The sequence below is a fragment of the Amblyomma mixtum genome, chromosome 7 (genome assembly GCF_055824585.1).
Source record: "Amblyomma mixtum isolate Tamu chromosome 7, ASM5582458v1, whole genome shotgun sequence".
Taxonomy (NCBI): domain Eukaryota; kingdom Metazoa; phylum Arthropoda; class Arachnida; order Ixodida; family Ixodidae; genus Amblyomma; species Amblyomma mixtum.
Window position 1 is genome coordinate 27806175 of NC_143018.1, and position 11873 is coordinate 27818047.

The 11873-nt window shown below is 43.9% G+C and overlaps 1 protein-coding gene across 1 annotated transcript in view; it reads right to left on the minus strand.

Annotated features, from left to right (window-relative positions):
- The window catches only part of LOC149335433 (uncharacterized), a 33320-nt gene extending 23135 nt beyond the window's left edge, over positions 1-10185 (minus strand). Inside the window, exon 1 of the mRNA XM_089553920.1 lies at positions 10050-10185. Within this exon, the coding sequence (XP_089410046.1) occupies positions 10050-10155 (106 nt within the window). The 5' untranslated portion in view covers positions 10156-10185. The remainder of the gene's footprint in view (positions 1-10049) is intronic.
- Between the last annotated feature and the right edge of the window lie 1688 nt (positions 10186-11873).

Below are 11873 nucleotides of genomic sequence, written 5' to 3' on the forward strand. Positions count from 1 at the left end.
GCTGCCCAAGTGAAGAGTTCCATCTGCATTCTGATTTCGTAATCAGGAAAGCATAAAATTGCTGATTGTCTCGTTTAGAGAATGATCTTCCTGAGGACATGCGTAAGTGGGAAAATAAAACACAAGGTATAAATACGCAAATTCCTGAAAGACGCATCAGACCGCAAATTCCACCAAATTTGGTGGTTCGAAAAGATTGCCTTTTAAAATCGATACGCGCCGCCGGCATGAGCCGACAGCGGACGCTCATCCCAGCTGTTTGAATGTGTAAGTGTAAGCAGAACAACGCAAAATTTGTCACCACTTCTGGGAAGAGCTCTCCGCTTTTTTCTGTAGGAAGCTGTTCCGGTTCCTCATTAGGGCAAAATTCGATCACTACACATACACTGAAAACTTCAACAGCAGTTTTCTCAAGAAGTTCTTTCTTCCTGTGCCAGTTTGATGCTTGCATGACAAAGACGTCGCCAGATGGATTAACTTGAGTATGTTTTGAGAAGTGGTATTCAGAGCCCTTTTTCACAAACAATGATTATTTGTGTTTGATAAGTTTGAAGTTTTCAATAAAGTTGCATGTCCAACTTTGTACCACAAGAATTTTAAAAAATGGAGTATTGTAGGTTACTTCTATGGAAATATTGAAGGTGATGGTCCACTCTTCTGGTATGTTGCAAAATCTTCCTTTTAAAGTTTTTCTGTAGATTGCATCGAACAGTTAAGACTACCATATAAAACCGATGGGGGACGCTTTTGACGATAGCAAAATTGGCAACAAACAAAATATGTAAGACTGCCGTCGGGTGATCTGCGCTTATATAGATTGTTATATTGAAATCTTCCATTATATGAAAAAATAGTGTTCATAAACGGCTTCTCGCTGAATAAGGCTCTTGCCCAGAATTGCTGGATATGATTGTCCGCAGTGAGACGGGGGATTTAACAAGTAAAGGGACCTCATCGCCTATTTGGCTACTGCGTATATAATAAAATGATGATGGTTGAAGTAAAGTAACTGCAGTGAAATGGTTGATTTCCTGGTCATCTCCGACTATGGTAATTTGCGAAATAGGGGTTAATACAGGGAACTCTGAGAATAACTTAATTATAGATGAGACTCCCGCCCACACTTGTTTAACGAAAAAAACCCAAGCAAAGCACATCGTGTAAAAGCACGGTAAGAGCTGAAACCTCCGCATACATACAAGGAAGTTGTACCACGACCGGTGGAAGTTTGATTGGTTCTTGTAGCATTCATGTGCGTGCGAATTGTCGAATACGACCGGGGATTTGGTTTTATTTCGGTTTAATGTATCTCATAATGTACAGACCTCCATATTCGCGCTATAAGTCATGGAAAAATAGAACATTTTGTCGCCATAGCTTTCAATCACGCTTACTAATTTAAATATATACGGATATAGAGCCTGCTGCACAAGAACACAACGTAACGCTTCTAACCGTGGGCTCAGGGAACATTTCCTCTTCCTTAACTAATAGAGCGCCATCGGAATGTTATTATCTCGCTTTGGGGCCCAAGATAAGCCGCTGGCCTCGATCATGCTGGCCGACATGCGACTGCATTTCTAATAACACGCTCACTGATCAAGCTAGAGAAGGCTGAGAAGATACAGAACCCAAAACCGGGCTTGTAGGAGGCTGCGGGACCATGTCGCGGAAATGGGGCCCGAGTCTTGTCATCTATACAACGTCAACGAGCTCCAAACCTGGGAACGTAAACCTCTGCTGTATATAAATGAGGGCCAAAATTGGCGGCGACACAGAAAGCAGCTGCACGAAAGCATGATGCAAGCACCGTATGGCTATACTTTGTTGTTTTCTCATATTTTCTTTAACCGCAGGATGCTTCTATACGGGCATTGTTGCATGGGTTTTATTAGCTGCGGTTTGCTTTTTATTTATCGCTTATTGCCAAGTCCTACTTTGCTGTACTTTTTTCTAAACAACGCAGACGACAAAAATAGTGATGACAAACTTCACTTCGAAGCTTTCCAGACGTGTATACAAGCACAGTGGCCTGCTTTGCGCCGCTTGCTTGCACCTTCATTACCTGTTGTTTTGTGTTTTATCTTAAAAAAAAAACTCCATCGAGCACCTCTTACAAGGCCTGCAGTACTAGTTGGGCTTTGCTCACTTCATATGCTAATGACCCCTCTTATGCTCTGACGCCTATGGAAGCACATTACGCCTTCACTGCTTTTATTTCGTCGTCTAGAACCCGTATTAAGAGCTATACTGCTCAATTGTTTTTACATTATCACTGTATACCGTGCCCGGCCCCATTCAAAATCATCCATGCGGGTATGCCTTGCGTTAAAATATCCGGAAGGCGCTTTCGCGCTTTTCGCACTCTTATTCACGTAACCACTTTTTGCTTCTTCCACATAACGCGGAAACATGCTTCTCGAGATTGTTCTGCATAGTGCTGGCTACAAACGCTCAGTTTGTTTTTTGTCTACTTAGAAAAGGAGACTGCCAATGGCACAGTCTGCACGCTAAGAGTACAGTGTCCACACGGTGGAATGTATATAACGGTGTATTTAGGTACTTGTGCTTCTGTGCTTCGCTCTGCTGCAAATTTTTGGAAATTGCTGTTGATTACACACGTCGCTTTCAGGCGTTCCGCTTTTACTCAAGTGACATAAGCGCTCATTTTTCTTTTACCACTCAGCCCAGATCGCTGCCTAGCAGTGCAGTTGGATGTCAAGTCTGCGAGCACCCGCCGCGGTGCTTCAGCGGTTATGGCACTCGGCTGCTGACCCGAAAGACGTGAGTTCGATCCCGGGTGCGGCGGTAGAATTTCGATGCTGGCGAAATGCTAGAAACCCGCGTACTGCGCATTGTCAGTGTACGTTGAAGAACCCCCGGTGGTCGATATTTCCTGAGCCCTCCACTACGGCGTCCCTCATAACCTGAGTCGCTTTGTGACGTTAAACTACCATAAACCATAAATCATCAATTCTGTGACATCCGGACTGCACTAGCTGCTACGGGACAGTGTATCCTGGCGCGCGATTTTCTGTTCCCCTCTTCTTACTTATTCTGCTGATAACGAGGCATTTAAGATAGCAACAAAGGCGGTCTGCGAGATCGCTCTTTGGGGGCTTTATTACGCCTACCCTCCTTGTCTTGGGATGTTTTCTGGTAGAAACACCTTTCCTTCAATCTCTGTCATTTGCTTCGGAAGGCGCTGTGCAATTTTTGTTCCTTCTCAGCTTCGATGTCACTCGGAGCCGACTGCAAGACGTAACTAGTACGAGCTCCTTCGCATGACACAGGGGGGTCCGCAACCCAAAGCTCGGTGCGTTTTCAAATATAGGAATCACAGCGACACAACTAGAAAAACCTTATGGCGACCATAAAAAAGTTACTGGTTTGTTCGTATCGCTTGCAAATAAGATTTGGGAATGCTGCATAAATAACGCATTATTGGCGTCGACAGTGAACGCAGTGTAATTCTGTGTTCTAATTCTGCTGGTGCCCGTAGTGGTGTATATTCAGGCGAAGAATATTGATACGCACAAGCTCACTGAGGGCAGTACGCAAGGCAGTTTCTAAGGCACTGAAACGCTGACATATAAATGTTAGGAACGGGCCGCATAAATTAGATACGATATATGTGAGACGAACTATAAGGCACCTGTTTGCAGAACATGGAAATGTAGACACATAAACAGGACAAAGAAATCTAAAGAGATTAATCACTCCGTTAAAATCTGCAATATCGCTCGTGAGTGCACTTTGACCTTTGAACTATGTTTCGTCTGTGGCCACTTGTATACATGTTAGGCCCAGCGAAAAAACCGTCAGGCCTGTAGGTGAAATGTTAAGCCTATAAAAATCAGAATTATCCTTGGCTCGCAAAACAATCAAATCGCACAAAAAAGACGAGCTCGTGGTCATTAGCTTCCTAGGGCGTTCTCATTGCCACTTCGACCCAACCGTGCATCGAGCGGCAGTCGCAGCCCCGAATTTCCGGTAACACACCCAGAAACGAGCCCCATCAGGCTTTCGTGTAAAGTGTTTCAAAATCGATCCCTTCTGTCGTTTCGTTAGTGTGTTGTGGCTAAATGAAACTCCCTACAGAACGCAGGAGATGCGAGTGATTAGGGAAACACAACTCTCTGTTTGACCCAAAATGTTGCCGCTCTATCCGGAAAATCCTACGCCGCGGGAGAGTTGGCTGGCGATTAGTGCGACCTGTGCTTCTATCGCTGGTCCGGATGAATAATGAGCTCGCCAGACAGAGCGGGCTCGAAAAATTTTGAGATCACTTCGGCGACCCGCATTGGAGCAATGCAAACAAACAAACCCACATACCATATCAGCGTCCGTACCTGTTCTGACATCCGTGTGCTATATCGACGTCCATCGCTGTTTTGACGTCTAAGTGTGTTTTTTTGCTCTTAACTAATTACACCTCATCAGCCAAATTTTTCTCATGGCAACTATTTATCACGCACTAGCGGTCCCAATCACGCTTTCACACATTGACTTTCGGAGAACGACGTAATCGTGCAGGCAAAATTGAGGACACTTTTTTGCTGACGCGACAGATCCCTATAATGCTCTCACATTAATAAAGCCTGGGGGCAGCGAAAATCTGCTTTACGTATTGCATAGTTATCAGCAGAGTGGTTTCGTAAACTATTGCAGTGCTCTTCTGATTGGAATCCTATAAAAGTTAGTGCCAGATTGCGTAAAGAATCTTTACATGAAAATTCGACACAGCAATACGGACAGCTTTGTTCAAGTGTTATTTTACAGTGCTTGTGAAGGCGTTTGATGCGACGTAACTAGACTGCCCACTTTTCTTCTGAGTTATTCACAGTCGTGGTTAGTGCCAACTTTATTCCGGTACGTCTTGCCCATATTTTTAGATGAAGCCGATATTGGCTTCTATACTTCACGCTATGCATAGCGCTGGAAATTTAATCTCGCGCGAATTTCCTGGCGCCCAAATTGTTTCATGCAGTGTCTATTCGCAGAATAAAACCTTCCCTGAAGCTTGTTGCTTTGCGCCAAGCCCTAGTGTCTGGGCTGACTCATTAATGACTTGTCTACATTTTTTGCTTGTTTAGTTATTTCCGTCACACGCCCCCAATGTGCTGAGGCAAAAGTTGTATCGGATGTCATTTTTCATAGCGCAGTGCAACTATTCATTACGGTCGTGCTCACGGGCTATTTATTAACTTTTATCTTTTTACGAAGTAATTAACACCAGCGTGAACTTTTATTCAGCGCCTCATTACACGTCTCGCACGAAAAACCCCTGTGAGCCAGCCGAACAATGAATCCAGAGATTAATGAGTCATCCAAGCTTTTAATTGCCTACATTTTTCGTACGTGTAATTAGCGCTTCCAGTGTTTTGTGGCCTGATCTCTCTCCTGTCTGGTGATTAGCAACAGAGTGGCTGAGGCTAATTTAGAAGAAAAATGTAAGTTTTGATCCACAGTGCGTCGGAAGTTCAAAAAAAAAAACTGAGAAATATTGTGGTCAATTCTGTGTCTCTTTAAAAAAATTATGTTGGGTGTACCATAAAGCCTCTACTCTGTGCACGCTGAACTGACCTCAATAAATCACTGCAATGGCGTAAGCTTTCGTCCCCATTCTGACGGGGACCAATACGACAATGTTTCACAAGGATGAAGACGGAGGCGTTACGAGAATTTAGTCCCATCTTCATCCCTAAGAGCAGTTTACACTTTGGTATAAGGTTTAGTGGGCTTGTTTTTTTTTTTGTTGTTGTCTTTCCTTCACATGCTTTCGTTCGTTCACATTCGTTCACTTGCTGTCGGGCTAGTTAAAGCCTAGGCAACACGATGCGAGTGCGGATTGGGACGAGGACGATACTCTTTTTAGGGTTGAAAGGGTTACTAGGCTTTTGTCTCGTCTTTGTCTGTTAGAGCAGTACCACTGTTGTACAAGATTTCGCGACATTAATGGTAGTCACATCTGAAACATACATGCAACAGAAAACGCGGATGTTTTATATGGCCAGTAAAAATCATCATTAATGCAGTCACTGGAGATTTCCTCATCCGGGCTATTGTAAAGAAAAACACGGCATTAATAAAAATCAAAACTAACTGCGAACAGAGTTAACAATTATACATACGGGCAGGTTATATTTTTTCGTTTCCGCGCATTGCTTAAATAGTCAAGCACCATCTGCAAATGCGCTTATAGATTCTAAGGCTTTCTTCCAGTTTCTTCCACATCCGTCGCACAAGGCTATATCCGAATCATGCACGAAAGTGGAACAGCAAGAAAGATACACATCTACTTGTAAAGCAAATGTAGCACACTTATGGAGACAACCACTACGTACTGTAGCTTTCTCTTTCATTTATTTTCGCTCGGTCGAAAACCTTCGCAGGGAGATTAACTTACTTCCAAGGCTGAGTAAGGCTTGCCCAACGCCGCTGTAGTCGTGTACACAAGATTGGCGGAGAGACGGCGGGGCTAAATCTAGATGTAACCACATGAGGCACTGGCCCCGGGAAAATCATTAACCTAATTAAGTCTCCTCGGATATATACGAAATTTATGATTGATAAAACCTTGGGCGAAGCTACCTGAGTGGCTAATGCCATAGTTGCCACACGGTTTCACCATCACAGTGGCCGTGACGGCAAATGGATGAAGGGCGAAGATGTTGCTATGTCGTCTACTTCTTGTTCTTTCGTCTTTATTCTTAGTGCGCTTTTTTGTTCGCTAGAATGATGATGTCAGGCTGGGCAGCTTAAGAAGCAGTTCGATGCTTTCTAGAACAAGTTATCAATGAAGAGGGAATATTAGCTGCTAGAATTGCGCGATGTTTATCGTAACTTTCACTGACCTTTCGAAGTTTGCATAAAAAGTCCTCATCGATTCGGAAACATGGGCGTATAGACTTAAAGCGTATTTTAATGCCTACCCTTTCGATATCGAGGGAGTAGCGCAGGATAAGTTTGCTGTTTCCTTTCGCTCTTGCAGTATGGAAGTTTGTTGTCTATCATTATGTTTGTCGTCATAAGCCGAAATTTCATAAAATAAGGAAAGGAAACAGTAATAACATTGGGACACCTGACAGTGCCTGATTAAGCACGTTTAAAGTTGAGCAACGTTTGCCCAACGACGTCGTGAAGTGATGTCACTTCCGGTCTAGTGATGTCATGTCCGGTCTGTAGGTGTCTCTTCCTTCCACTCAATGGGCGCGAGTCTTAAGAACAGGACGCGTTTTTCTTCTCTGCCCCCCAGTGGACCTTTTAATACTCGCATTCGAAGCGACCTACAGTGGGTAACTTAACGCTACACAGCTAGGCTATAGCTTCGCGGCTTTTTGTTTTGTTAGGAGGAAGTTTATCAAGGCTTCCTAAAACATACGCTGCTTGCTGTGTTTGTTTCTTATTATAATTACTGATATTTGCTCCAAATACAGGATTCTTGAGCACCAATTTTAATTATGACGCAGCAGCGGAGTATTTTAAGGTAATGTTTTTAAACACTGAAAGTGATTGTCTATTTTACCGATGCGTAGCAAAATATTTCTTTTAAAGCTTGTCCACCGTTCGCACCGAGTAGTCAAGACTCATAGAAAACCAATGAGGTCCATTTTTGACGCTAGGAAGTACTAATAGGAAAAAAAAAATTCAAGCCTGCCGAGGGGACACCTGCGGATACACCAGGTTTCAGAGAAAGATAAGCGGAATTGGATTAAAGCTCCGCCTTTAGGTTATGATGCAATAGCATTTGTGGGCTAATGCCCATATATGCAGAATTGGACAGTCTCTACTGTACATTTCTAGATCCCTGGGAGTCCTCGTACCGCTTCTGGCGCAGTAGTGGAGAGATTAAGCGGTGCGCCACTGCCCTGCGATCGCAGGTGCTGCCACCGGCGGGGATTATGAGAACCAGCTTGCTTTTCCCGAGCAACCTCAAGGTCAGAGGCTCCGGAGAGATAAACATTGCTGAAATATCAAATTATTAGTGACCGCCCACTATAACTGCGTTCGTAAGCCCTTTCCCTCTGAGAAATGTGCTTGTCGAGGTATTGTGGTTAGGTTCAGCATATGAATAATTTTCTCACGCTCTTTTCCTGACTTGTGTTTGAATTAAAATGTTGCATTAGTACAATAGCAGTTGAAGTAACACGCTTCACTTCAAAGCACAACTCAATTGCTCAAAACGTGGGTCTGAACATTTTCTTCGTACATTTTATCAAATATCACTCCACATGCACTTTGTGGCCAGTGCCATTTTTTGATGGCGCAGCAAACAATAACAGTTAGCTACCAACTGACGTCCTACGGTGTTGCTCGGTTTCTTTTTTTTTTCGTGTGTGTGAGGGAGGGGGGGTGAAGGGGAGACAAACACAACAAAAAGCATGTGCCCAAAAAGGAAAAGAATAACCCCGAAAGAACGGGCTCCGAAGCTTGAATCCAAGGATATTACAGCTTACTTGACAAAGCATCGGATGTTCTGTAGAATGTGCCGGGCACTGACGTGGGGGCAGTCTAAGAAAGGATTGATCGATTGTTTGTCTTTACATTTGACCTTTCTGAAGCGGAGCCAAAGACAGCGTCGTAATTGAAACGTCACATCAGATAAAGTTCTACCGCGAACACAAGCACCAACATAAGCAACGACCTCACTGCCTTTCAAGGGTCGCTATCTTTCCTCCAGAATATTTAATCCGTATACGGCAACCTCCGGCGGTAGATCATCGATAAGTGCGTCCAGTCAACTTGCAACTTTGTTCAAGGTTTCGACATCACCTTTGGTCTTGTCATTTGACAATTTCCATGCATGAAGCAATGATAGTTTCCTAACTGAAATCAACTTCGAAGCCACCAGAGTTAGATTCTAACTTTAGTGATGTGTTCGCAAAGAACTAGTTTGTGCAAGCATAAGTTCCTCGTTTTACTTAAAAGCACGTTAATGACGTAAACATTCTAGGCACATAATTGTTCCTAAATGATTAATACCATTAATTATGCAAAAGGGCATGAAAAGGTCACGTGATGCGGGGAACAGATCATCGGTGACCTTTGGGCAACGGAATGGGTGCGAGGCATAAGGCATATTAGGGAACTAGGGAGCGATGATTAGGGAGCTTGCGGGGATAGGGAAGCCGTAGCTGGAGGAGGACATAGCTAAATGAAAGAAAACGGAAGCGGGCTTTCTCCTGCACTGGGTTGCTGCTGATCATGAATATAATGAACATGATTGCTTTGTTTTGCTGTATAGAGGGCACTAATTAAAAGAAAGAAAGTAGGAATTCATAGCCTGGAGAGACACAAGGGAGTCAGAGCCCCCACTCGACTCGTCTTAAAATAATGAAGAATGTAGTCCCCCCCCCCCCCCCCCCCCCTCTGTCTAATGTTGCAACTGTGTGTGTGGCGTTCTTTTCCAACTCTTTTCTACATCATTACTTCGCAACTTCGTCCATGCCTGTCTGTCCATTTCTTTCTTTGACCTCGTTTTACCAATTCTCCAGCAGCCACATTACTGTATAAGGCTTTTCCTTTCATTCTGCGCCCTCTCCAAAATTTGTCAGCCATTTTTTGTTTTTCTGCGGAAAAAAACTTTGAAATTCGAAGATAAGCGAGTACTGCCTCTGACGCTGAAGATGGAATGATTAGCTGAAAAAGAGAAACTAGTGTGATATTCTTGGCACACTACACGCTACATGTGCATGTTGTCTAGCAGTTCCGACTCTTTTGGGTCCCATTAAAGATCTTGGGGAAGTTTTGACATTTCGGGCAACTAAATTTTTCCTTTCAGCCGGGTTCAGTAAAGCAGACGTTGAAACTTGCAATGCAAGTGAGGCTACAGCTTTGCATTCACGATACTAACGGAAATGAAAAGCCCGGGCTGTCGGCCTCAGGAAGACGTGAGGAGACGTCAGTACTGTCAATACAAGTTAACAGAGCTCAACGTCAACTCTATATGACATCGATAGAAAATAGTTGAGTCAGCCTTTTTTTTTGTTTTCAGTGGATTATCTCTCGAAAGAAGCGACATAAGTTCCGACGACATCTTCACTCACCTGCGTCCGAGCTTGCAGAGGCGCTTGAAAGAAGCAAAACCAAGAGGCCCAATAAAGATGCTTGAACGGAGGCGTCCGTCGTACGAACGCAGTTCACCCAGCGCATTGCTTCAGGCGAAATCGTAGGAGGAAACTCACGAGCAAAAAGTTTAGCGGAAGCTCACACCCGCGCTAAACTCCCTCTGCCAGCTATGCAGAGCAGCTTCGCCGCTTCGAATGTGAAGCGCATTCTTCTAGCGCCGGAGTGATCAGATAGAGAGAGAGAGAGAGAGAGAGAGAGAGAGAGAGAGAGAGAGAGAGTGCTCGAAGCGACACCAGCGCCCCCTCGCATACGGTGGGCAATCACGGTACTCATAGCCTCCGAGATTTGTAACACACGAACCACGTATTAATGCGTGTCTCGGAGGTTGTGGCCGGTCAATTTCGGCACGCGCTTGGTCACAGGGAGAGCAGACTGGCCAAAAGGGAAAGAAATCGATGGGTGACGGCTGGCATGAACAAGTCGCGGAGGAATATTAATTGGACGATATTTTTGCTGTCGGTCCCTCGCGAAGCGATCTCTGGGTGCTGCATTTGTGTTCTGGTATGAACAGAATGCTGTATTCTGGAGGCCTTCAAGTGTTTTTGTTTTTTTCATTAGAACAACCTACATTTAGAACACCATATTAATTGGAGGTGATTCAAAGCCGGGACAGATGTACTGACACACTTAAAAAGTCGAAGACGTAATTGGATTTGGCTCTAGCAGACGGACTGAACAAATGCTTACATGTTATAAAATTCCCTCGCCCTCAACCTCAGTGCAATACCTTTTTTTTATACGATGGATGATAGGTTCTTGGTTAATGAATAACTATGCTGCATTATAACTCTTAAGCATAAAATAATGCATCGACAACGTAGGACAAATTTTATAAACACAGGAAAAGAAGTAAAAACAAACAGCGTATCACCACCACTATATACAGAGTCAGCATTCAAGTGCAAATAGGAAACTCTCCGCAAAATTGGGCTGGCTATTTTCTTTTCTTTTTGCCTGGAAGTGGTTTCCGGTTCTGATTTCTACTATTTGCCGAAGGAAAACTTCAAAAATGAAGCACTTCAGGCATCTGCGTCCACAGCTGGCCAAGCCGACTACGGTTTCGTATCTAATGGGGATCAACTGTAATGGTCAGCAAGCTACTGAAGTATGCTACTGAAGAATGCGTTTAGCCGTGGTCAAAAAATAACCGGCCTATCTATCCCCCCCCCCCCCCCCCCCGCTCCTAACTCCCACCTTTTGCTTTTTCAGACCATTTCTTAAGCATTAAATAAGAAGCTGCTATTGATATTTCCTGTGTATTTTCAGCGCACAAAATTCAGCTGTAAACACGAAAAGATAACATCAAGAGATCTGTCTCCTAGAATGCCAATAAAGTTGAGGAGTAATGTGCGAATTGCTACTTTTTCTAGCTGATGTGCGACGTAGAAATGAAGACTGCGGCTTCGAACGCGCTCCCTGAATACGTGAAATTACCAGAGCAGGCTGAGGTAATGTCATGGCGATCGTTATCGAAAAAAATAAGAAAACTTTTGCCAAACGAGTATTTTTGTTCTTAAATGTATCTAGTAGCTACCGCGAAGTCACTTAATCGCCAGAACGCTATACTCCCGCCTAAGTGCGCAAGATGCCTGGCAAATTTTTTAAAGCGCACTGAGTTCCCAGTTTCCAGTACTCCGGTAAAACGTCTTTTATCGCCAAACCTTGTTGGTTATTTGTCATCATGATTTACTCACCCAACCAGTTTTTTTTTTTCTTTCTGTGTACTCCAGACTTCAGCTACC